This window comes from Leuciscus leuciscus (assembly GCF_965113295.1).
Source record: "Leuciscus leuciscus genome assembly, chromosome: 3".
Lineage (NCBI taxonomy): Eukaryota > Metazoa > Chordata > Actinopteri > Cypriniformes > Leuciscidae > Leuciscus > Leuciscus leuciscus.
Genome location: NC_138727.1, coordinates 15,813,723 through 15,840,927, shown reverse-complemented (window position 1 = coordinate 15,840,927; position 27,205 = coordinate 15,813,723). Strand labels below are relative to the sequence as shown.

General features: G+C 37.1%; 1 protein-coding gene and 1 long non-coding RNA gene across 3 annotated transcripts in view; both read left to right on the top strand.

Annotated features, from left to right (window-relative positions):
• Positions 1-27,205, top strand: part of LOC309494947 — a 161,030-nt gene that overhangs the window by 22,261 nt on the left and 111,564 nt on the right. The gene's annotated exons all lie outside the window — the stretch shown is intronic.
• The window catches only part of klhl5 (kelch-like family member 5), a 77,713-nt gene that overhangs the window by 45,589 nt on the left and 4,919 nt on the right, over positions 1-27,205 (top strand). For both annotated transcript variants that reach the window (XM_082164424.1, XM_082164423.1), the window contains exons 3-10: positions 3,599-3,735; positions 4,635-4,831; positions 7,301-7,513; positions 17,990-18,176; positions 20,192-20,416; positions 21,455-21,617; positions 21,727-21,939; positions 26,758-26,929. In XM_082164424.1, coding sequence (XP_082020550.1) covers positions 3,599-3,735; positions 4,635-4,831; positions 7,301-7,513; positions 17,990-18,176; positions 20,192-20,416; positions 21,455-21,617; positions 21,727-21,939; positions 26,758-26,929 — 1,507 coding nt within the window. The remainder of the gene's footprint in view (positions 1-3,598; positions 3,736-4,634; positions 4,832-7,300; positions 7,514-17,989; positions 18,177-20,191; positions 20,417-21,454; positions 21,618-21,726; positions 21,940-26,757; positions 26,930-27,205) is intronic.

Here is a 27,205-nt window from a genome sequence, read left to right as displayed (position 1 = left end):
TTAGAACGGTCAGTGCATCACGTGATCAACTGCTAAATTCAAATGTGCTTTCGCACGTTGACTGGCGCTGAGCTAGCCTGGGAAAACCCAGACAACTTCCGGCAAAATTAGATTTGCTCTGCAAGTAGTCTGGCAAAGAGCTCATTCAAGCCCATTTCTAATCCGTCGAAATCGCGGCACCAATCAGAAACGTTGGGGCGGGCTTTACACGATGACGACCGCTCTGATTGGTTTTAGCCCAGAGGCATTTGAGCGACGTCCTTTCAACTTTTAAATGCATTATTATATTCAAATTGCAAACACATGAGGACAGTCTCCATGAAAGACCCACTGGCAGATGAACGTGCTACTACATTTCTCTCTGAAACGGTAGGAAATTAAATTAGATTTAATAGAGGATTTTAACTGTGATAAGATGATTTTTACGAGACAGGATGCACGCGACAGATCCGTCCAATAAAGATGACAAAGTAGTATGTCCCAAAGCTTGCCTACTTTTTTGCTATACATTCAAAAGTAAAAACCTTTTCTTTACAAAAAGAGTACATACTTTTATGGCGTAGTGTAACATAGGCGAATTGGGACGCAGCATATGGCTTTACACGATGACGATCGCTCTGATTGGTTTTAGGTCTATCCAATTGTGCCCAGAGGCATTTGAGCGACGTCCGTTGGTGACGCCCCTTTGGAAATGAGTTATTAATGAAGCTTTGCCAGACCATAACTCAGTTACTACTGAGAATGGTCTGGTTTTAACCAGGCTAGCGCTCAGCCAGAGACAGGCGTGCTCAGAGCTGTCATATATCACAACTATTCAGTGTTTTCAACCACACAATGTTTATTTGGGGTTTCAGACATAAAGCCAGAATATTTTAAATTTATGTGTGAAAGGGTTAAACAACCAGCATTCATGCAAGCAGAACAATAAAATTGCTTAGTAACTTAATATGTAAAGCAAACAAAAACAAACCTCACAGAGTTTGCCTTCCTTTCAAGCTGTAATACAAGCACGCACACTCTCTCTGTTCTTTGATATAGTAATTAGCATTTTGGCTATGAGTCTAATAGATTTAAAGCCGCAAGCTTTGAATGAGTGTGTGTGCTTGTGAATATCTTTGTCTGCAGAGCTGGATTTGAATAGAAAATCCTCATTTTACCATGCTTCAGTTAACAGATCCTCAGGTCTCTTACAGTAATCTCTCTCTCTCACTCTCTCTCTGTCTATTTTCTCTCCCCTCCCCTTTTTTTATCATACTGTAACATACAGAACACAAGTGTCTATATACAGGGGTCTCCAAACTTATTTCACTTTTTAAAAATGAAAGTGGCTGAGAGCTACTCATTTTATACAATACTGTCATAACTCTCAAACGAACAACAATCCAAACTGATATACTGTACACCTGAAAGAGTGATACACGTCACCCTTTAATGTTAGAGAAAAGAACAGAATCACAGAATACAGTTCTTTATGGAAAGCAGTACTTTGCATAGTACTTTGCATATTATACTGTAGTTAATACAGTATACAATAAAGTTTTTATTATAGTGCATCATAACTAGAGATGAAACGGTATGAAAATTTCATATTACGATTAAAGTGACTAAAAGGATCACGGTTATCACGTATTGTTAGAATGTGCTGGAAATGTTCAAAAAGTACTGATACTACACACTGAAATCATTTCACAAAGTTTTTATGTCGAAAACCAACAAACAACAAATAAAATGAGCAGCGCTATGCACTTTTTGGTTGAATAAACATTACAATATTAACATTGGATGCCTTACAACATAACGTGTTATCTACTAACGTACTGTACTGCGTGTTCAAATAAAGTTTTGACAAAAAATATATTAAATGATAAACCTCACATTTCAGCCTTTAAATTATTTTTATGAAATGGATCAAAATGATAAATTATAGGCATTTTATCTGCTCCATAAACCATTCATAAACACAAACAATTCTACATAGGCTACCTTATTATCTGAAGTGTTGAGATTTTTTAGAATGCACATTAGCTAATTTTCCACCTACAAAAATACAAATTTGGTCAGATTTTTGCATTGGTTTAAAAAAAAAGAAAAAGACATAGGCTGAATGAAAATGTAAATCCACTCACTGGCAGGTAGTGCTTATGGAACAGCAGAAATAGAGCTGTTTCCCCCAGTGTAGTCAACTCTTTTCAGACCCGTTTAGTGACTTTTTTTTTTTCCAAGAAAGCGCCTAGTGACAAATCTAGCAACTTCTTGGGACAAAACTAATATAATTTCCGAGACTTGTCGGTACTGCCACACGAGCGTGAGGTCTTGTGGCAGGTCTTGTGGCTTTTTGAAGACAGTCGGTTCCCCCTTTGAGATACATTAATATTATTCATTCATTCATTCATTCATACATTCTTTCATATAATTTCTCTCAGCAATCTGCCTTCCGTCATGTTTTCACACAAAGCGAAACCTACGCTTCATGCTGTGCCTGTATGCGTGAGAAGGTTGCTAACTTTGCTTAATGCTGGACAATATATATTGTGAGTTTTTTAGATCGCAATAATCAAATACGGTTTTAATGATGATTAAAATATGAAACGGTAAATTTCTCTCAAATTCCTCATGAAAATAATGTTTTTGTTTCCTTTTCTTTGCTTTAATGCTATCTTTACTCATCCTGATGCAAACAAGGTTTTCTAGCTAATACTGTCTTGTAGCTGTAAAAGCGTGAGGATGTGCTTGACTGAAACTTCAACGTCATGATAGTTTTTTTTTTTTTTTTTTGGTTGTTATTCTGTTATATTATAATTACATGTTCATAAATAAATAAAAAATAACCTTAATGCCGATATGTCAAATAAATACTTGATTTACATTGGAGGGGGTGAGACATTCCTAATTCAGAGGCTGCGTCCTTCGAAGGACTCCTTCGCCACGCCTTCGAAGGCAGAGATATTCGGACCGAGCTCTGGTAAATAGGACGGTCTAGCCTACGGAGGATTGTTCTTGTCGCCTAGCAACTGTGACAACTGTCGCTGACAAACGTTTGTTCTGAACTTTTTTGAAAGTTATATTCAACTGTCTGAAAACAAAACAGGGTTCACTTCACAAGCTGTCTAAATATGTTCACAGTGGTCCATTTCTGTACAATAAAGAGTATAAACTATTTAAAATTGCATCTTAGTAAGACATTATAACTGCTTTTTTACATTTTTTACATTTGTATCAATTGTTATTTGAGTAAGTTGAAACCCAAAACCCCAAAATTCTGTGGTAGGCTAGGCCATGAAGGACCCATCTGTTGTATACTTCATTGCCCGGGAAATGCATTTGAAGGAGCCTTCGAATTGGGACAGGATTCGTAGTGTCGCGCTGACGCAATCGGCCTTTGAATGCGGCCTTCGAAGGATAAAGTCTCTGAATTGGGACGCAAATTATATTAGCTCACTCTGATGAAAAGTACATCTTGGCGAGCTACCTCCAATCAGGCCACGAGCTTCTGTGTTGGAGACATACTATGCTGTGAAAAAACGAGAGCATGTAAAACATGTGGACACTCAGTGAGTATAATGTCATCTCAGTTTCTCTCTCTGTCTTTCTCTCTTAGACTGGTTCTCTCATCAGTGTCCGATTACTTTGCGGCCATGTTCACCAGTGATGTCCGAGAGGCAAAGCAAGACGAGATCAAAATGGAGGGTGTGGACCCAGATGCATTATGGGTCTTGGTACAGTACGCTTACACAGGTATATGTTTATCTGGAAGAGATGTTTGGTTAGATATATTCACATGCACACATACTAAGGATGCACATACAATTTTTTATGTGATACAGATAAGTCACAAAATATTTTGATGATATTCAAATTTTATACTATTTTCTGCAAAAACAAAACAGAAAATGGACTAAAAATAAAATACTTTTATTTATAATGGTGTAATGTTTTGCATTGAAAAGTCTGAAAGACTGATATTAATTTTGTCATTAATTATACATTTTAAGTTAAAAGATTAGTTTTAATTTGAATGTTATAAGACAAATGTAGTGTTAATGTAAACATGGAAAATTACCATGCGCAATTAAATATTCAATTTCAGCTGTTATACAGTATATATCCAATATTAGCTGATACACCACTGTTTAAAAGTTTGGGGTCTGTAAGATTCTTTATGCTCACCAAGGCTGCATTTATTTGATGAAAATTACAGTAAAAATAGAAATATTGTGACATTATTACAATTCAAAATAACTGTTTTCTATTGTAATATATTTTAACATGTAATTTATTCCTGTGATGGCAAAGCTGAATTTTCAGAATCTTTACTCCAGTCTTCAGTGTCACAATATCCTTCAGAAATCTTTCTGTATCATACATAATGTGCTCAAGAAACATTTCTTATCACCAATGTTCAAAACAAGAGCAAATTGTGAAAAAGTGTTTGAAATAGTAAATATATTCATGTTGCAAAAATATATTTTCTTTTGATCAAATGAATGTGTCCTTGCTAATTAAAGTATTAAATAAAAAAAAATAAAAAATAAAAAACTCCACACCTTTGAATGGTAGTATACTTACTAAATAAATAAACCAATAAGCACTCATCAACAGATTTGCACACCTAATCTCAGTCTTTCTTTCTACAGGGCGTTTGGAGTTGAGAGAGGACACTATAGAGAGTTTGTTGTCGGCTTCATGTCTTCTGCAGCTGTCTGCGGTGGTTCAGGCCTGCTGCAGTTATCTAATGAAACAACTCCATCCCTCCAACTGTCTGGGCATTCGGTCCTTTGCAGATGCTCAGGGCTGCCTGGACCTCCATAAGGTGGCACACAACTACACCATGGTGAGCACACACACATTGAGAAGAGTTACACACTCACTTAATCAGTGCAAAAGATATGCTGGCAAAGTCAAAAGGAGTTCCTGCTCCTGGAAAGTGGATACTAAACCTCTTGGTTTTTTTATCTTCAATGAGCACCCCTCTCTCTCAGCCTCATTTTTCTTCTTTTATCACTTTTCTTTCATTCTTCTTTGTTTTTCCGCCTCCCAACCAAACGCATGCTGAAGGATTTATCATCCGCAGTTCACCGAGTTAAAACTTGGAAGTGAATTAGAGGACACTATCGAGCGTGTGCACGCAACAGCATATGATATGCTTAAAGTTACAGACACGCTGTGTATTTTTTTTGTTCGTCCTTCAGCGTTCTCTATTGCATCTATGTGGGCGGCTGCCTCAGTGAGTGTGTGTATTTGTATTCATCTATAGGCGTCTGTGTCCATCTGGCTGTCTGTGCCCGTTTTTGTGGGTTTATGAGTGAGCAATTGAGCCCATTTTAACAGGCGTGGAAGCACTGGTGCCGAAAAAGTTCCCTGAACAAGGCGAGTGTGTTTAATTGGACATGCTACTGTTCCTCTTCGCAAATTTTCCGCTCAGCGTTTGATGTTTCACTGCTCCTGAGGGAAACTCATTCAAGAAAATATAACCCATAATAGCCCGCCCACAGTTCACAACAGGGGGGGTTGTCATGGAGACTGCAGTGAAAACTTGTTTTACATTTTCCATCAGTGCCTCTGTTTCCTATCTGGCTTTCCTTCCCTTGTTTTTATTCGATCCCCCCATTCCCCAACAATGCGATGATGTCCAGTTCTCTTGTCCACTTTGTAATACCAGGGATGTCCATGTTGGGTAGCAGGTCTGTTCTACAGGAAAAGCAGAGAAATCTATGCCAAATTCAAATACTAAAATGCAAATAACAATATAATTATGCATTGTAAATATAACAAAATAAAGATGATCAGCTTTTAAAAGGGAAGAGAATACACTTGAAAAGTCTGGGTCCTGAAGCAAAACCAGTTGATAACTACTAGTCTGTGCTGTGTAATTGCTAGTAAAATATACACATCACATATACAAATCTACAATACCCGTGTTATATAAAGTTGCTTAAAACATCAATAATAGCTTGGATTAAATGTTATGATTATTAACAATAAATAAACATTTGTGTGTGTGTGTGTGTGTGTGGTCTGGTAAATCCTACGTTATGGGGACAAAATGCCCACAAAGATGGCAGTATCTGAAATCATTGTCCTTGTGGGGACATGTTTTGGTCCCCAACAGCTTATAAATCATACTAAGTGATGTTTTTTTGAAAATGTAGAAATGCAGAGAGTTTTCTGTGATTGGTAGGTTTAGGTGTAGGGTTAGTGTAAGGGGATATAATATACAGTTTGTACAGTAAAAAATCATTATGTCTATGGAAAATCCCCATAAAACATGAAAACACAACATCTGTGTGTGTGTTTGCGCATATGTGTGTGTGTGTGTGTGTGTGAGGGGTGGTTTGTGCTCACCAAGGCTGCAGTAAAAGCAAAAGAAGTAAAACAGTAATATTGTGAAAATTATTGCAATTTAAAATGTTTTTCTATTTTAATATATTTTAACGTGATTTATTTCTGTGATCATTGCTCCTGGCTTCAGTGATCCTTCAGAATTCGTTCTAATATGCTGATTTGATGCTCAAGAAACATTTATTATCAATGTTAAAAAGAGTTGTGCTGCTTAATATTTTAGTGGAAACCATGACACTTTGTTTGTTTGTTCTTGTTTTGATAAAAAGAACAGAAATTAGCATTTATCGCAATTTGTTACATCATAAATGCTATTATTACATCTTTGCTGAATAAAAGTAATAATCTTTTAATATTATTTTTTTATGTGTGTAAATATAGTATATGTGTGTGTTTTTATACATACACATCATGTAGCCTGTATCATGTGTCTATAATTTTGACTGAGTTATTGTACAGGGCTGCACTGCAAAAATTGTTTTGCTGTGACTAAACATCTACAATCCCGAACCTGATCTAAACATCACGTACCACTGATCCACCATTCAAATTTGTATTTCCATTTATTCTCTTGGTAGATGGCATCTGTCAAATCGACTTATAGGAGAGTGCTCATTCACCTTTTTTTTTTGTACGTTGCTATGCTGAAAGGCCATTAGTCACACACACACATACTGTGATGCTCTGCTTTGTGACAACAACATCCTTGGTTCCATCAACCAATTTAGATAATCTCTTTCTCCCTCTCTCCCTCTCTCCCTCTCTCCCTCTCTCTCTCTCTCTCTCTCTCTCTCCCTCTCCCTCTCCCTCTCCCTCTCCCTCTCTCTCTCTCTCTCTCTCTCTCTCTCTCTCTCTCTCTCTCTCTCTCTCTCTCTCTCTCTCTCTCTCTCTCTCTCTCTCTCTCTCTCTCTCTCTCTCTCTCTCTCTCTCTCTCTCCCTCCCTCTCTCGCTCTCTCCCTAGGAGCACTTCATGGAGGTCATGAGGCATCAGGAGTTTCTGCTCTTGCCTGCATGTGAGGTAGAGAAGCTTTTAGCTTCTGATGACATGAATGTTCCAGAAGAGGAAACCGTGGTAACAGCCCTGCTCAGCTGGGTCCGCCATGACGTTACCACCCGTCAGTCACAGCTTCCTGTTCTTCTCGCTCACATCCGCTTGCCTCTGCTTAAACCACAGGTCAGTCATCCATCCATCCATCCATCAGTCAGCCAGTCTTTTATTCTGCTGTGCTGTTACTTGTTCAGTCAGCTTGATCAGTATACCCATGAAGCCACATCAGAAAATCATTAATCTGCATTTATTTATCAGCTAATCAGTTAATTGAGTGATCAGTCAGTAAGTCGGTCAGTCACGGTGATTAATGCTCACAGGCTTCTTGATGTTTTGCAGTAGAATGCTAAACAGCCTTTTAGCTTTGGCAAAGTCCTTTTTTTAGGCAAGTCGGCCCACTTTGTGACCATCATCTTGGTATCACCCCACCCCAATGGCTCTCAAAATTGATAATAAGGTTTACAAAAATGCATAATAAATACTTTATTAAACATAAATCATTTTAGTAAAGAGCCTACAAACATTAAAAACACATTAACTGATGTTCGAATGGCTTCTACTTTATCAGTGAGCTTCACAAAAGTGCTTTATTGTTTTTAAGTAACTTTAATAAAGTGCTGTGCGTTGTGCATAAGTGTTGTTCATTGTTAGTTTGTGGTAAATAATGCTTTAAGTAGCATGCACCTTAAAGTCGGCATGAAACGGAAGTTGAGATTGTCATTTTTTTCCTTGTTGTGACGTATATCCGAGTGAAACGGCTTCTGAAATTAGAAAAAAAATGTAGGGCGGGGCTTGATTTCGTCCTTCGGGAATTGATTGGATCGTTGGAGGTTGGGCGTTGCAAACAAAATGGAGGCAGATTTGAATGCCAGTTTACATTCAGTTGTGGAGGATTTCTCTCCACCGGACTCCCCACCGTTACCCTCCCATGAAGGCTTTTTTTATTGAGGAGCCCGGCGACGAGAACGAGGACGAGCAGCTACATTTTCAGGCAGGAATCAGCCCATATTTATATGAGCCTGCCGCGAACCAAGATGAGTCAAGTCAAGTTATCAGTCAAGTTCACCATCGAGAGCATCTCGACGTGTCCGATAAGTAAATAACTAGATTTAGATAAGATAGATAGCCTACCATTCGGACTCTTCGAGATGCTCTCGAGGGTGAACTTGACTGATAACTTGACTTGACTCAAAACGCTCAAAACGAGACAGACACACCGATAGCCGCACCCTCATCGGCTCTGGCCGCACCCTTTCGCCATGGCACGTGACCGAAAGAGAAGAGAGGTCGTTTCGAGGGGGGAGGGAAGGGTAATGTATTTGATTAAAGATTATAAGGGTAAATGAATTTTTTTTTAATAATAAAGTGCACAGATAAATCATTTATAATAAACACTACAATATTACATATAAAAAGAAGATTTGTCAAATTTGATTTCATGCCGACTTTAAATGTTAAGAAATCTAAAAGTAGAAATGAACATAAACCAAGATTAATTAATGTAGTAAAGACAGAGGTGTTGTTCATTGTAAGATCATGCACACTAATGTTAACAATTTAAGCATTTTATGTAAAGATGCATTAGTCTATGCACAAGTTAACATTAAAAAAATATTAACTAATGCTGTATACAGGTGTTGTTCATTGTTAGTTCATGTTAACTAATGCATTAACTAATGTTAAAAGAAAAGTTTATCCTAAAATTCTTTCATTAATTACTCAACCTCATGTCGTTCCAAACCTGTAAAACTTTCCTTAATCTTCGGAACACAAATGAAGATATTTTTGATGAAATCTGAGAGCTTTCTTCCCCTCCACTGACAGCTACGCAACTACCACTTTGACGCTTCAAAAAGTTCATAAAGAGATCGTAAATCTAATCCATATGGAGCGGTTTAGTCCAAATTTTCTGACAAGACTCCATCGCTATAAAAGATGAACAGATTTAATTTAGGCTTTTATTCACATATAAACATTCATTAACTCACACATCAGTTATGATAAACGGAAGCTCAAGCATGTTCGCTTGACGTGCAGGAACCAATGTGGTTCATTCTTATGTTAGGCAGCAATAGATGCAATAGTATATGTAAAATGTAACATTAATAAAGATTAAATAATGCTGAACAGAGCTGTTGTTCAGGTTTTGTTCATGTTAACTAATGCATTAAGTAACAACCTCATTGCAAAGTGTTACTAATAATTCAGATCACTCCAATTCCTATTATGGAACCCAGCACATAGTGGCATTCTGACGCATTTTGAAATGTGTTAATGTGTAAAATTGAGCTTGTGTAGCTAGAAGCCTTTGCATTTATGCGTTTGCTTAGAGCATTGCAATTTGGCCCTTATAGTATCTCTGGTCTTTATGTGTGTGTGAAGGTCAGTGCTGTTCAGCTGGTTCTGCTATGAGGCTGTATACAATGATGAGATGCTTTTGGAGCCTGGAGAGTTTGATAAGGAGGATGTTGTTGTGTCTTTTTTTCTCTTTATCACATTCTTCACTTCTTACACACGTACACACACTCCACAGAAATGGTTTGTTGTTGTTGCCTTCTACATCTTCAAATTAATTTAAATGTGTTTTTTTTTAAATGTTGCAGTGCAGGGCTGTGTGGCACAAATTATAATTGTTGATTATTTACCTTGATATTCTAATCATGATTATTCATTGTGATTGATAGAATTGAAATACTTTTTGTATTTGTGTTATGTTGTATGGAGCATTGTTTTATTTAGCATGCCTTCTTTATGCTATATATCTCAAAGCTGAGAACTGTGTTCCTGAATTACTTAATTGCTTTTTATATATTGCTGTAAATCAAGAAAATTGTTAACCGCTCAACTTTAACAGAATTTACTGCACAACAATGTTATTCATATTTTGCCTTATTTACACTGTGATTATATTAGGAGAGTTGCAGTTTTGTTGCATTGCTCTCTGGCAGTGCATATTGTAGTTTGTATGTTTTAAATGAAACTACAAATGCTCTAGTGAATCCAAATAATTAGCAAATAAATGGTTTTTGCTTTGGTTGTAAAGCTATTAGAAGTAAAGCATAAATTAGAAGTACAACTACTGTACATGGCATGGCACTTTCAACACTAAGGTCATGGGTTCAATTCCCAGGGAATGCATAAATTGATAAAAATATATACCTTGAATGCAAGTTGCTTTAGGTAAAAGCTTTTGCCAAATGCATAAATGTAAAATAAAACAAACATTTATGAGTTAGACCACTTACAACCCGTGCAATAGCATTGGTTGTCATTAAAAACACATTATACTGTAAATATATATTTTGATGCCAAAGAACTAGACCATTTTCACAATTTTTAATCTTGGTTATGTATGTGATTGTGCAGCCCTACGGCAGGGTTTTAATGTTATTGTCAAGTGCTCAGTCTGTGGCCTCAGAACATGCTATTTAAATTGATATACAGTTTAATTGACCTTGCCTTCTTTCTCGTCAAGATTCAAAGCTTTTCACTTTTTTCATCTTAATGCATGATGAATTCCACTGAACTCCCTCTTCTCGCTTTTTCTCTCCTTCTACCTTTCTATTTCTCTCTTCCCCCCTTTTTCCTAAGGTGAAAAAAGAGAAATATTTAAATAATTCCAGATGAGCGTTCTCCCACTCGTGGCTGGCTGAGCAGAGTTCGTTCAGTTCCATCTAAATGTAAATTGCAGGTTGTTCTGTGCTTCCCAGTGAAGAAAAAAAAGTCATTTCTAAGCCACCGTCCAGCCGTCCTAACTCAAGAACATTAATTTCTCTTCCACACGTATCCTCGGTATTCACGTTCAGTGGAGATGATCGATTTTGTTCCATGACAGATGTGATTGTTCACTGTATGTGACATAGGCTCTTTTATGAAAGAGGTGGAAATGATTAGCTTTTGTTTTTAGCACAAAGAGGAGAAGAGAAAGGGTGGAGTGGAGATAAATGGAGAGTGAGAGGGAGGTGAAAGCAGAGACTGAGGAGGTGGAGGTGGTGTTGAATGGGTGGGATATTGGAGCTCTAACAAGAAAACTCTGAGCGCAGTGATGGATGTGATTATGGATTCAGTGAGATGGTACTACTGACTGATGGTGCGCGCATACTGTATGCATGTTAATGTTTTTGCAAATTTGTATGTGTATAAATGTTGTATATGAATATACCAGTGATATTTTAGTACTTCTTCATGTTCTATTATTTATTTAATTAAAAAAAATTTACAAGCGAATTTTTAAAAATATATTTTCAGTTTTCCATTTAATTTGAGTCATTTTATGTGCTTTGGTCTTTTTATATATATATATATATATATATATTTCCCTTCAGCTTTATTTTTATTTCAGTTTTAGTACTTTTATTACTTTAACTACAACTGATTTATTTCAGTTAGTTGCGAAAGTTAGGGAACAATTCTAATTAGCGATTACATTAGACAATACATTTCTGATGTACCTTCTGATGTTCATTCATGTTTATTTCGTGCTATAACTAACTAGTGAAGAGGAAGAGATGATCCGTTTATGTGCGTGAGCTGGCTACAGTGATCTATCACGCCACCTTAAAGAGCATCAACTACTTTAATTGTTTTATATAAAAAGTAACAAAGCCAAAAGCTTATTGCGATTATTGTATGGTATGCACGCTACAATATTTTTGTTTATGCCTCAACTGAGAACAATATAGACTAAAAGATCTCAGTTCATCAAAATAAAGAGATTGATTAAAATTTTTAAATTGATATTGTCAACTCAGCCCTAGCATCAACACAGGCTGACATGTTTGCCTGTTGTAGCTTATCCACATTTTGTGCACAGACAATGACACAGTCAAAACGCACCATCAGAGAAGCGCTACTGTTTCAGTAAATGATTTCAGCCCTCCAAAACCATTTCAGCCTCAACTGAAAATGCAGTATTTCTGTTTGCCAAAATTTTGGTGCATCACTAAGAATGATTGTCTGACCTGCACGATTGTAATCAAAAACATACAAATGTCTACTTAAGAAATTGTCTCTGTGTGATGACACATACAGTACGTAGAATTTATCACATTATGTCACATAAAAAAAAAAAAAAAAAAAAAATATATAATGTATATATTATATAAAAAAGTATAATATATATACATTTTTATATCTAACATAAAAATAAATAATTATGTATGCAAAATTTTCCCAATTCTCTTGCCCTTAGCAGGTGTGGTGAGAAGCTAAGTTTGGACCCAGGGTATGTTGAACTTATTGAGTGTCTCTATGGGGCCATATCACTACAGCAGAATTCATTAAGCCGGTATTATTATTGTGACTATCCAAGACGCTCCTCTAATTAAAACCTTCTCTATTCACTAGCCGAGCTGAGAGATGAGATAAACAGGGCAGATGAGAGGATGAATGTGATGAACGAACACTCGTTAACAGCCACGAGAGGTGTAATTTGAAAAGGATTACGAGAAAAAGAGAGACACAAGAGCAAAAAGAATAAAGAATGTCCTGTGTGGTGTTTATGTATGAGCCGGTAATGATTTAGAGTTTCTTAGAACCTGCAGCAGGAAACAGGTTGCGTGTGCGTGTGTGCATGCTTGTGTGTGTGTGTGTGTGTGTGTGTGTGTTTTAGCTTCTTAAAAGCTTGTTTGCTCAGGAGTCGTTGCCTATATAAGAGTATCTGAACTCTGTTAGAGACCCAGAGGGACACTAGCTCTGTCTCTCACTGGGATTCCCTCTTTTTAAAAAAAGGAATGTAGGTTGGACCTTTTGTCAGAAGTTTCATCAGAAGCTTGTTTCCTCTCTTCATTCTGTCCCCAGAGTCCTCCCCTCAAGGTCTGAGAAGCTAGGAAGGATACTGTCAGGTTATCAAAGTGTATCTTTAAGTGGGTGAGGGTAAGGGTTCAATTTGGAACCTATTCTGTAGCTCTTTGTGGCTGTGGTGTTTAAATAAAGGCATCTAATCTAATCTTGTATTATAGGTAATCAGATTTTTTTTTATTATGTTATTTGAATGCCAGAACTAAGCTTTAAAAAAGCATAAATTACATTTTCTTTTGACTTTCTGAGAAATCAGATGGTCAGTGAACAATGGGAGATCTGGAGACACTTGTCCATTTATAGTGACTATTGTGTTTTTTGTTTTATTTCACAAAAATTTTAAACAAACTATCAGTACTTTGGTGTCATTGATAATCATTCGTTCAGTTCCATGTTATATACACTAGCATTCAAGGAGTAAAGACTGGAGCAATGACTGCTGAAAATTCAGCTTTGTGTCACGGTTATTTGGACTCACTCATCTTTAGTTTAAATTTCATGGACTTTCAGTTTTTGTTGTCATCAGTCACATGTTTCTTTGTCTTTGTTTCCCGCCACTCATCTGTTCCCATGGACCCTAATCTTCCACCACTGCTGCACATCATTTAGTTTGTTATCTCTGTGTTTTTAGTTCCTCTGTGTTCAGTCTTTAGTTGTCGGTTATTTGTGTGTGCGTGTTACACATGCTGTTACATATGCTGTTACATTTGCTACCTTCTAGTTTAATAAAACCTTGTTTATATATTTTATAATCCTGTCTACCTTCTAGTTTAATAAAACCTTGTTTATGTTTTATAATCCTGTCATCCGTCTTCATCTTCATCCTTTTGACAGAATAACTGACCAAATGGATTACGCAGCCAAATTCGCTGCGATCGCTCTTGAAACCCTGGATTTTTTTAAACTTCTGTCTTCTTGCCGTTACCAAGCCCCTTCGACGACTAGACCCTGAAGTCATTGTTTTTGATTGGGGCGAATTACCATCACCCCATAGACCTCCTAGACACCTCTGGACTAAACTGGAGGGACGCTATCATCCGGTGTTTAGAGAGTGTCTACCCCCGGTCCAGAACACAGCCGGACCCAGAGCCTGTTTCACAATCATCCACCAATGAGGAATCGTGTGAGCCCACCGCAAACGGGGAGCTACCACCCGTTGCGACGCGTCAGCCAGAACCCGAGGACAAGTGGACAGTGCCGACCCTCGCACCCTCGTCTGACCAAGGGTGTGAGCCCACGACATCTGTGGTGAGGCAGAGACTGAGGACTGGCTGATGGACTTCAGCGTGGAGGTGTCATCTCCCACCATATCCCACCCCATTTCTGTTTTTTCATCGCTGTTTCTGGACAGCACTATGGACTTTTTATTGGTTTCATCGGAACGTTCATCACTGTTTCACAGACACCTGCATGAACAATATTATTACCTTCAACCCTGTCTAGCCTTCATCTGCCTTCCGTCACCGCCCTGCTCAGCCAGTCCTCTAGCCCTGCCTGTGCTGGAGGTTTGCAGCCCTTCACTATCTCCTGTAATGCCAAGCACTCACGTCCAGCCTTAGATCGTCTCGCTCCATCTCGGCCCGTCAACCTGTCAGCTCCACCATGGCTCCTCCCACCTTCGGCTCCAGCAGATACCCTCAAGCCTTACAGCTCCACCGGGTACTCTCGACCCACCAACTCCCCCTTGGTCAGTTATCACCCCACCTCCGCCACAGACTTGCAGACCTTCCGCTACGCTCCGTTCCTCCACCTCTGCGGCTGCAGCAGGCTCCTCCTTCCCTTCGGGTACGCCTCGGTCCTACATCACACTGGCATTGCCTCAGTCCTTGGTCTGCGCCCTGGGATTCATCGCCTCCGTCGGTCGTCCCCCAATTGACGTCAGCCTCCAGGTCACCTTCTCTCCTCCCTCCCTCGACTCCGCCATTGGCTGTCGTCTCTGGGTCTGTGCCGTCCGTATTGCACCATCCCCTCATCATCTTCTGTCTTCAGTGTCATTGCCTCGGACACCTTCAAAGCCCCATCCATCCCACCTTCACCTCTGCTACTACAGCGCAAGGTCGCGCCTACTGGGAGGGGGCGTTCTGTCACGGATATCTGGACTAACTCATTTTTAGTTTCATTTTCATGGACTTTCAGTTTGTTGTCATCAGTCACATGTTTCTTTGTCTTTGTTTCCCACCACTCATCTGTTCCCATAGACCCTAATCTTCCACCACTGCTGCACATCATTTAGTTTGTTACCTTTGTGTATTTAGTTCCTCTGTGTTCAGTCTTTAGTTGTCGGTTATTGTTCGCGTATTGTACACATGCTGTTACATATGCTGTTACATTTGCTACATTCTAGTTTAATAAAACCTTGTTTATGTTTTATAATCCTGTCGTCCGTATTCATCTTCATCCTTGTGACACCTTGCCATCACCGGAATAGATACAATTGGAAAATATATTAAAATAGATAAATTATTTAAATTGCAATAATATTTCACAGTATGAAAATATTTTTGGTTAAATAAATGCAGCCTTGGTGAGCATAAGAGACTTCTTTCAAAAATGTAAAATCCAACAGACCCCAATCTTTAGAATGGTAGTGTTTACAAGTACAATGGATTTAGCATCTGAAAACATAATTTGTCGTTTGTCATAATTTATTTGTAAATCAATAAATAAAATAAATTCATACTGTTTATCAAAAATGTTTTATTCATTTATCGAGGATGAAGGCCTTAGATTTTCATTCTTTTTGAGTCTTTTCTGTGCCTGGAGTTAGCTTTGCACTTAAGTTTGTGAAATCTTTGACCTTTTTTTAATGAAAATTTGCCCCAACTCTACCTAATTGGATAAAGAGTTCCTATATGTCAGGTTTTTTTTTTGGGGGGGGATAGATAAATCCAAAAGATCGGTAGATTTTGGATGATCATTTCTATCATGGTTACACTGACGTTTTCTTCTTACCACTCCCTTGCAGATGCCAAATCTCTGATGTTTTGTTCATTTCAGACAAAAGAACTCTCCAAACTGTCAGTGTTGTGACTGGTGTCTTGGTCACTCTTATAAATACCCTTCCTGTCTGGAAGGTTTAAAGCTTTTAGCTAATCTTAAAACTAATCTTCTCCAGCATAAATCAACATCTTGAAGTTGGCAAGCAGCTCCTTGGTCTTTATGACAGCATGACTGATGTGATTTCAGTTTGTAGAGAAGCAATTGAACAGCAGTGGGTTTACAGTAAACACCAAGGTGCCCTGAAATGAGCTGAAGTGTATTTTATCCTAGTTTATTATGCAGGGATAAAATCAAGGAAACCAAGTAAAAAATAAGTATAATACATTTTGCAACATTAGCATTACCAATCACGTGAGTTTAGGGCAGGGCATTTGAGGATTGAGTCTGTTTCACCCAATCAGTGGCAGACAGAGTGTTTGGCCTTTGAATTTAGGATGTCATTTTTTTCACACTTTATTTTTAATGGGAATATTAGTGTTGCAATAACTAATTGATAAAATTGTTCATGATTGATATTGAAAATAATCAACAACAAAATCCATTAATGATTAATTGGGTCTTTGCGTTTAGAATTCCACATGTAACATAAGTTATGTTTTTTTTTAGAGCAGACTGTAAAGGGTCATTTGTAATATGTAATTTGATATAAATCCAGGGATTTTATCTACTTGAAAAAACTCACTATTTGTTTTAATGTATTAACTATGAATTAACTATAAACTAATAGTTTGCAAATTATTTGTTAGTACTTTTATTACTGTATACTTACTATAAAGTGTTACCAAAAGTAATTTTTTGTAGACTTATGACGTAAACTTGTACTTTAATTAATAAGCGTATTATTACACCTACATTTTAGATACCAGTGAAATTTCACAATTCTTGAGTCCGATTGTGATACCGCAGCAAAAACTACTAGCCTAACTAATATAAAGTTCAAACTTTACTAAAGAAAAGTGAACAGTCAGTTATAAAATAAGAACAAATAAACAAATGACAAGTAATAGCACAAATAGTAATACAAATTAAATAAACAGTGCTTTAAGGTTTTCAGTTAGGTCTGACAGTAGTATTCAGGTACATAAATAGAATAATTAAAAGTAAAATGACAATGTATAGTCTTCACTGTATAAATTAAATGTAGATTAATCCTTGTTAAAGCTACAAAAGTTATTCAGTCAAGAGCAGTGAGTTATTTTCTCTTTTTCATTAGTTGTTTGATGAACGCTAAAACAGAGCACTATTAGGCTGCTGTCACTTTAAGAACTATCGCACGGATCCAATATAATGATACACATCCGATTTCTTTCTCAGCTGTTTATGTTCACTTAAGATATAAACGACTGCGCCTTGACAGGCATTTTGACATAATGCTGTGTGTATTTGTCCATTTAAGCGCAATACGACGTGAAAAAGAACTCATTTCGTGAATATGTTCCTGCTGTACGTTTTACTTTTTACCAGTTAACACTTAGTTTGTGTTCCTGCTTTTTTTTGTTATTGTTTTTAATATAGTAAATTAAACCACCTTTCTGATTCAAAACTGCAGACAAGCCATTTGTTTTTATAATGTAAAGCTTAATTTATGACATTTTTTGCTCACATTGTATAGAAACATTTGTTGTCATAGCCTTCAGTTTGTACATTGCAAAACTGGAATAGCATGTTATTTGCAAGGTATTAACCCCCTCCACTAAACATAAAGATTTTATTATTTATAATAGATTATAATTCTAATAGATTTTATAATATGTTTAATCTGTAGTTTTTGGGTCATACAGTTATTGTCTTTTCTTGATGCAGTTTTTAGCCGATATGGAGGCGAATCCATTGCTAAGGGACAGCGTGGAGTGTCAGCGGCTGGTGATGGAGGCCATGAAGTATCATTTGTTGCCAGAGAGACGGCCTCTCCTCCAGAGCCCGAGAACACGTCCACGCAAGGCCACTGTAGGGGCACTTTTCGCCGTGGGTGGCATGGATGCCACAAAAGGTATTCTTTTCATTATCATTTTTATGTTGTTTCTACTGCAATTCTTTTGTTTTAAATGTTATCTGGGCTGATAACAAGGTAACCCCTCCTCTTCATTTCTCCCTCATTCACTCTACCTGTCAGATTTTCTCCATTAGTGCAGTAGACTGCTGAGACATTTCCATTTTAACAGGATAGTTGAGTCATTTGAATTAATGGTGCTTTGAACAGTCAGTGTTTTACATTTAAATTGGCCAAAAGTGAGACAGAAGTTTGTATTTAAATTAGTGGTGTGTCCTCTTTATGGTGAAAGGTCTGATCTGTTACACACTTGCAGAAAAGCTTTTTCAGTAGCAAGACCTGAAGTATGTATTATGTTTAATGAGGCTGAAGGTGAATAGTCTTGGCTGAATTCATAGAGATGGTGAATCATGGTCAATAGGTGATTCACATGATTCATAGTTTGTAATGATGAGTGGTGTATAGAGTGCCACAGTGACCGCCCACTTGGTTCCATTCATGTTCTCTATTGGGATTTCATAATATTTTTCAATAAAGAGTTCCAAGGCATTAACCAGATCACCCAGCTCTGAGATGAATCACAACATTACAAACTTGGATCTGAAGCAAAAACGTATTTAAAAATCAGAGGAAGTCCATTGGAACTTCGCAGTCCATGAAGCACCGCAAATTACATAATCATATAATGTAAAACACTTTGCCAGGAATTTGGCTATTAAACATATATATTTTAAAATTCTGTTGATGTATCATTGACTTATTGCTTCTATGGAACACAATGATATATTATATATTATAATATATTAACCTCACAGCTTATGGTAAAAAAAACAAAAAAACAAACAAACAAAAAAAACAGTTCTTTATGGAGAAAACGAATGGGAGTTTTTGCTGTCTGTAAAACTAGGTTCACAAAGTTTTTGAATATTACTCATTGCATGCAATTACTGTACATTTTTAGAAGACAACTAGCCAATTGTCTAGAAAAGAATCATGGTGACTTCTGCTTCCACAGTTTGGTCCTTAGGGCTTTATACAGTACTTCCTGTTTCTTATTTTAGCCTATTAACTCAGAGATGATTAAAAAACAGGTTCATCTGTGTTCCCATTGTGTTCCCTGTACCCAGTAAAAATGCCTCAACTGCTTCAACGAGGTAGCCTTGAAAGCATAAGACCCTACCCTCCCTTCAGAGCGTCTCCAAAGCCACATCTCCTTCAAAACACATGAACGCGTACAGCAGGGAGCAAACAAAAGCGCCTTAAGAGAGGGCGTTAAACTACCTCATGTCTCGAGGCACATAACATAACAAATAATAATGAACATAAACAACTTAAAGAGCATAAACAACTGCTGCAGATTCATTTCAGCGTTAATAGTGTTGCCATTAAAACGCATAAATTTGAGTCTAGAACCGCTCCGAGTATAACGTCACGGGTTTCCATCTCTTCCAAATTACAGTAGTTATGGCGTGAATGCAGCATAAGCTTGTTGTTTTGGTCCATAAGGAACTGTAAAAGGTGGCTGCTTTTTTGGCTGCGGTGCTCGGTGACTGACGCTGAGGTATGAAAATATATAAAATATATACGTTGACAGGCAGGTGGAGATCGAATGCAATAATTGGATGAACATTTTATGGTCCTACACCTCCCACAGATGGTATATATATAAATACATTTAGACCACTTAACTTAGTGATTGCTATCAGGATGTGAAGATACTTTCAACCAGCATAACAAAAAAATGTTTCTGGAACAAATCACCTACCCTGCCTTTAATAAATGTATTTTATATCTTAGCAGATTTTTTACTTAAGCATAAACCTCACAAAAATGTATTATGTAATTTTTTTCTTTCATTTCTAACATACCTTTTTTTCAGATTTCTGCTTATCTGTAACAGTCAAGACTTTAAAGAGCTTCATACGTTCTCTATATCAATAGGGAAGGTATCTGAATTCATATGGGCCCTGCTTATGTACAGATGTCTTCATAAATGATTGTAATTGTTTTTAAAGGGGCCACTAGTATTGAGCAGTATTGTTTGCGGAGGGACACATGGCGGCAGGTGGCTGTTATGAGTGGAAGAAGGCTTCAGTTCGGCGTGGCGGTTCTCGACGACCGCCTGTATGTGGTTGGAGGACGAGATGGCCTCAAGACTCTCAACACAGTGGAATGTTACAACCCCCGCAGCAAGAGCTGGAGCGTCATGCCCCCCATGTCCACCCATAGACACGGCCTAGGTGAGGAATAACATTTCCATTTAGTGTCGACATTGTAGTTTTTATTGTCATTCACTTGAATTATGTTTCTTGATTGCTTGACACAAAATTTTTGGCCCTATAAAATCCTTTTTTTAACCAAATTTACGGTTCTTTGTTAATAATTATTACAATTTTATCAATAATAGTCTACTATGAAATGTTTGACTTTTTCAGAAATTCTGTCCATTTAAATTTTTCTGGATCCTGTGTTTTATGATTTAATAAAAATTTGTTATAAAAAATGATGGTAATCAAATGAATGCCTAAAATGTTAACAATTTAATTAATATTTATAAATGTGTATAAATCTTTAAAATACCTGTATAATCTACGGAAATTTGAACAATACCTTTCAATTGTGGGCGAACAAAGTGCTGTGATTCCTTAAAAGTAATGTTTTAATAAACTGTAACTATTTTGTTGTTGTTATTATAAGTACTTTCTACTGTAAAATAGTGAGCTATTTCTGTCATAATTTCTTTAAGTTAAACTGAACTTTTTGTTTGCCAGTTTGTAGTGAAGATCTTTGAGTTTTAATGTGTATTTGACAATAGTTTTATAAAAATGAAATCATGAAATGCTGGTGAAGTGACTCCCACAGCATCTCTGGTGATTAAGTTTGTGTGTTCATGTCCTCATATAGTGAGACTGCAGACGCTGAATGAAAACAACACAAGCGCCACACGTGCTTGAGTATGTTTATAGTAGATGAGACTGTGCCGTTCATTCACACATAGACGTGCAGAACATGGAGACATGGCAGTCTTTTTGTGGTTTCTATTCGCAGACACTAGTCCATATCACAATTTGAAGTCTATAGCCCTACTTTTGATTTATTCATACAAATTTGACCAAATTTCATGACATTCCATGTTATACCATAAATTCTATCCATCCATGTTTTCCGCATTGTAGAAATCATTGGACCCTTCATGATATTTTCAAGCATATTGCACACTTGAATTTTGCTTGAAAACCAAATGAAAGCTTATACGATCTGTGATCATGTGTTTGTAGGTGTTGCAGTGTTAGAAGGCCCCATGTATGCAGTAGGAGGTCATGATGGTTGGAGTTATCTCAGCACAGTGGAACGTTGGGACCCTCAAGCTCGCCAATGGAGCTTCGTTGCATCCATGGCAACACCTCGAAGCACTGTGGGAGTTGCAGTTTTAAACAGCAAGTAAGCATAGAAAGCGAAACAATTTATTTCTAATTGAACAGAGTCCATGTATGCCATAGTTGTCTGTCTGTTTAATCTCTAATTCTCATTATCTGTCTCTCTTTTTAAGGCTGTATGCTGTCGGTGGCCGGGATGGAAGTTCATGTCTGAAATCAGTGGAGTGTTTCGATCCTCACACCAACAAATGGAGCAGCTGCGCTCCCATGTCCAAACGCAGAGGCGGTGTTGGCGTAGCGACGTGGAATGGCTTTCTGTATGCGATCGGTGGACATGATGCCCCAGCCTCAAGCTTAGCATCTCGACTGTCAGACTGTGTCGAAAGGTAAAAAGGGCCGAAATCAAAGGGACAGAAACGAGGGGTCAATGTTCTTATAAACCGTATGTTGTCAACAAAAGAGAAGCTTTAAAGGTACAATATGTAATAATTTTGTATCAAAATATCCAAAAACCACTTGCACGGTTTTATATATTTCTTTCAATTGTGTACTTCCATTATCCTAAATGTTTCCAAGAATTTGTAAATTCAGAGAAATTCACAATTTTAAAAAGTGCCTGTCCCTGTTCACTTGTCGCCTGTCAATGACATAATATCCGCGTTATCCCTGGTTTCTGCTTGTACTGTCACAGTAACCATGGCGACAGACGTGGACAACTGCGTTACGTCTAAAAAAAACAGCTCACGCTGTTGTTGTTTCGTTCAAATATTATGGACCATGGCAAGCAGACTTTGGGACAAAAGGAGAAATAAAACGAGGATCAATATCAGCATGGCGTTTTCGAGATGCTGAGAGCTCCACGTCCGCGACTAACTTGGACTTGACGCCACTCTTGCATGTACTTTATTAGACAGGTGAGCAAATGTACTTAAAACTAATCAATGTTATATAGCTCAACATGATGAAATGTTAGAATATGATAAGTATGTAATTCTAATGTTGATCTAGCTTACTGCTAGTCTCATACAGCCAACAAACTAACACATAGAATAACATTATAACTTTCAACACTCTCAAATGCAGTTTAGTGTGATAGTGTAGACCAAGTGAAAAAGCGCTGCGTTACCTCACAAGTTTCATTCGTCTAATAAACTGACCTGTGTGAGTAGTAATTCTGCACTTGGTAGTAATTCTGCACCGAGGGTAGTTCGGTGGAATGAAATGTCCTTATTCTTTTATATCCGTGGGACTCGTGTGTGGTGCTGATATCTGTCTCTCATTAGCAATCGCAACCTGCTTCATACCACAGTCATGTTAAAAACATCAATGTATTCACATTTTTAGATCCAACAGCATGACGACAAGGTCCATAATTCTGCTTATGAGTCATCAACCTACGGCTTGGTTATTGTAAGAGGTTAGCGACCCCTAGCGGCGAAATAAATTACATATTGTAGCTTTAATACTAATAATGATATGCAAATTATTTAGAAAATTTTAAAAAACAATTTTTATCAGAAAAATTGCTAATTGTGCAGCCCTATGAGGCCATGTCCACACTAATACGTTTTCGTATATATATTTTTCTCTCCGTTTTGGCCTTCCGTCCACACTGAGACGGCGTTTTTATTAATGAAAACGAAGCTTTTATGAAAACGCACTCCAAAGTGGATACATTTGAAAATGCCGTTTTCACGTTGTAGTATGGACTGTGAAACCGGTGGTATTTAAAAACGATGACGTAAATTTAGTCATGTTACGCATATTGTACCAATAGATATTCATGTTTATACCAGTATTGTGCCTGTTATGTGCTATTCACTTTCACACTGTTGCTAAAAATATTCTACATTGTACACTCTTCGTATCACAGTCCTGCAAAGATGACAGAATTTACTCACATTTGCTGTCCTGCGGCAATACATGAGAGCAGTTGTGTTTTAGACCAAACATATGGTGACTGCGTGCGACCTGGACCGCATCAGTGAATGGTGAGATATTTTACTAAATAAAACCCACCAGTTGAGAAACTCTGCTAGTCTTAAACTCAATATTGATGATTTTTGCAGACCTCCAAAGAAAGACAAGAAGTTTCTCATTCTTGTGTAGGTGGCAAATACCAGTATATGTCACTACAAACAGTCATATACTATGGTTAGGTCTCAAAACCCAAGGCGAAGATGAAGAAGACAATGTAGCAATCCGAGAACAAATGTGTTTACATCAAAGTGCTACAGATGAGTCCCTAAAGAGAAACTGACTCAATGAGCACAGTACAAACTTAGGGTAGTGCAGGTTACTGAAGGGTATGAGATATTTCCTTTGTAATGGTTTCATAGTTGAAAGTCGGGGAATGTGCAAAGTCTGATAAAGTATTCTGAAATTCATTGCCACATGATCTCTGTAGAGTTATTTTTTTTGTGTGTATCATTAAGAGACCATTAAAATGTCCTTAAAGTGTCATAAAAAACAACAATTTTAGCACAGCTTCCTTCTCAGTGTTTTGAGCTAGAAAGACAAAAAAAGCATCTATCAAAGCATTAGGTCATACTTTCTAATGACTAATATGGATATGTACTGTACCACTGGCATAGATATGAACAAATCTTATGTTGCCTGGGTCCTACTTTTGAGTTTGGATGTCATTAGAAGTTGCACTTCTGAAATGTGCCAGCCTGTTATGTTTGGTCCAGTTTGAGTCTATTGATTTGGAAAGCAGCAAGTTCATGATGAGTGAAGCCCATGTGGGAAGTGCCATTTATTCCTTCATCACTGTCTGAGCACCACATGACACAGGAGCTTGGGTATTAATGAAAAATTGAGAGAATCCATTTGAACTGGAGCATAGGTAAAATCCCACTTGTGATTTATGCATGACCTTGTGAAGAAAGGGTTGTTTTATCCTAGTGAGTTTCCAAATAAATGAACAGATAAAAGCTCTTTTCCAGGAGAAGGAACACCATGCTCCACAACATTTAGTTTTTATGAGCTGCTTTTTATGTACTTTTAAGCCTGCCAGGATGATTTTTCTGGGTGGTTAGTGGCCTCTGAGCGTGATTTCCTCTTGGCCATGTCTTGGAAACACTATGTTGACTTAGAATGTATTTGGTCTTTAGTGTGACTGACTCGTGCTCTTCATCTTCTCTCATCTGTCTGTCTCTCTGCCCCTGTTGCATCTTTGTTTAAAAGAGCTGTCTGTCTGCTGAACACTTCTTGCACCCTGACTGCTCTCAGTCCCTGTCAGTCAAAGTTTGCTCGACGGGACTTCTGACTGAAAGGAGACTGAACAGATACATGTTTCCTTCCTGCATATCTTTCTCGCCTGTTTAGCTGCACAGTTTTTCTCATTACAGATTTCTTATGTTTTTGAAAGAAGTCTCTTATTGCTCACCAAGGCTGTATTTATTTAGTCAAATACAGTAATAACAGTAAAATATGGTAGTAACAGTACAATTGTGAAATATTAATACAATTTAAAATAACTATTTATTTTAATATATTTTAAAATGTAATTTATTCCTGTGATGGCAAAGCTGAATTTTCAGCATCATTACTCCAGTCTTCAGTGTCACATGGTCCTTCAAAAATTATTCTCATTTCTAATATGCTGATTGGTGCTCAATGTGCTCAATATTTTTGTGGAAACTGTGATGCTTGTTTTCCAGGATTTTTTGATGAATAGAAAGTTCAAAATAACACCATTTATTTGAAATAAACATTTTGTAATATATTTTTACACAATGTGGTGATTAATTAATCTAATCACACATCAAATTTGGCTCTGAAATTACCCCCAAAAGATCAAGTCATTATTGTGTTAAATGAAAAAAAGCATCAAATATACATTACAAAAAGCAGCTTTAGAATTGATTTTTTTTATTCAACATCATTCTATTGGCTACATCACGCAGTGAGTTGTTGCCCTGCTTCATGTTCGTCACCAATCAACTATGCAATGTAAGATGAACTACACGTAGATTTGGGGCGGGGCAGGTGTGTTAATAATTTTAACTGAATTTTACTGAATAAATGTAATTATTTAATTTAAAGAAAATACTGAACGCAAATTTTTCATAACTAGCATTTTATATATCCTAAATACAATTACAAATATTTTCACATATTATTAATAATGTGAGAACATTACAGACTGTATGTAAATAACGCACAATAAAAATATTCCCAAATTGATTTTTTCCCCCAACTTTTTAATAATTTATTTTGAAGCATGTTGTAAGTAATACGTATTGTGATTTATTCATATTTTAATATGGTTCATTTGTTTTAATATGGTTATGTGTTTGGATATGTCTGAGATAAATCTGTTATGTGTGTTTTAAGCCCTATTATTATTGCCCCTTGTAGGATTAATAAAGTGGTAAACTAAACAAATTTTGATACTTTATTGGGTCAAAATTATTCAGGGTGGTGAAAATGATGGCACATCAGGGTTTAGTTGTATAATTCAATTTGAAGATTTCTTCACAGCTACGATTGATTTTTTATATTTAAATATAAGATTTGAAATATGAATGTATTTGTGTGCAAGTCTAATATGGGTACTTTATTGATGACTATATTGTTGACAGAAAAGAGACAAAAAGAAATTATATGACATGAGCTCCATAACTCCATAACCTGATGGAGTTTTGGTTCCTTGCCACAGTCGCCTTTTCCCACCTTTGTTGCCATTGGCTTGGCTTGCTTAGTTGGGGACATTAAATGTAACATTTAATTTAATATTCAACAATAATATTGATCTGCCTGCATTGACTCTATTATACAAGAACTGAACTGAGCTGGACGATGACTTCACGCTTTACTCCAGAGCGGCTATATATATATATATATATATATATATATATATATATATATATATATATATATATATATATAAATGAACTAAATTGATAACTTTTTTAAAACAAAAATGAAACATCACTGAACTTACTTAAGCTGGACTGTGATGCTATAACTTTTTTTGCATTATTTTGCTGTTATCTCTGTAAAGCTGCTTTGAAACAATCTGTATTGTAAAAAGCGCTAAATAAATAAATGTGACTAAACTTGACTTGACTTGACTTGACATGAGGTATTATAGAGATGGCAAGGTCTAGCGAAATTTAAATCTAGAGAATATATTTATAAATCAACATGGCTGATTTTCCCTGTCTATATAATTACTATTTTACGACTTCTTTCAGGTACGACCCGAAGACGGACATGTGGACAGCAGTAGCTCCCATGAGCCTCAGCAGAGACGCTGTTGGCGTGTGTCTTCTTGGGGATCGTCTTTATGCTGTCGGTGGTTATGATGGGCAGGTGTACCTGAACACAGTGGAAGCCTACGATCCTCAAACCAATGAGTGGACGCAGGTAAACACTTTGTGTTTGTCCATCTGCCTGACTTTCTTCTAATATATGCACATTTACATTATTCATCCAACTTCTGTTCCCTTCATGTCGCACGTACAAGAAACAGCTCCATTTTCTGTTACGGTTTGATTCTGCCTCGTTCCTCCTGCCGCTGTTTGTTTACGGTGCTGTTTGTTCATTATGTAAATGCAGGGCCTCCATCATTTTGACAGAAGCACAGCTCTTCTCTGCATCACAGCGTCTGTTATTACCTCGCGCTATAGCAACCGCCTGATT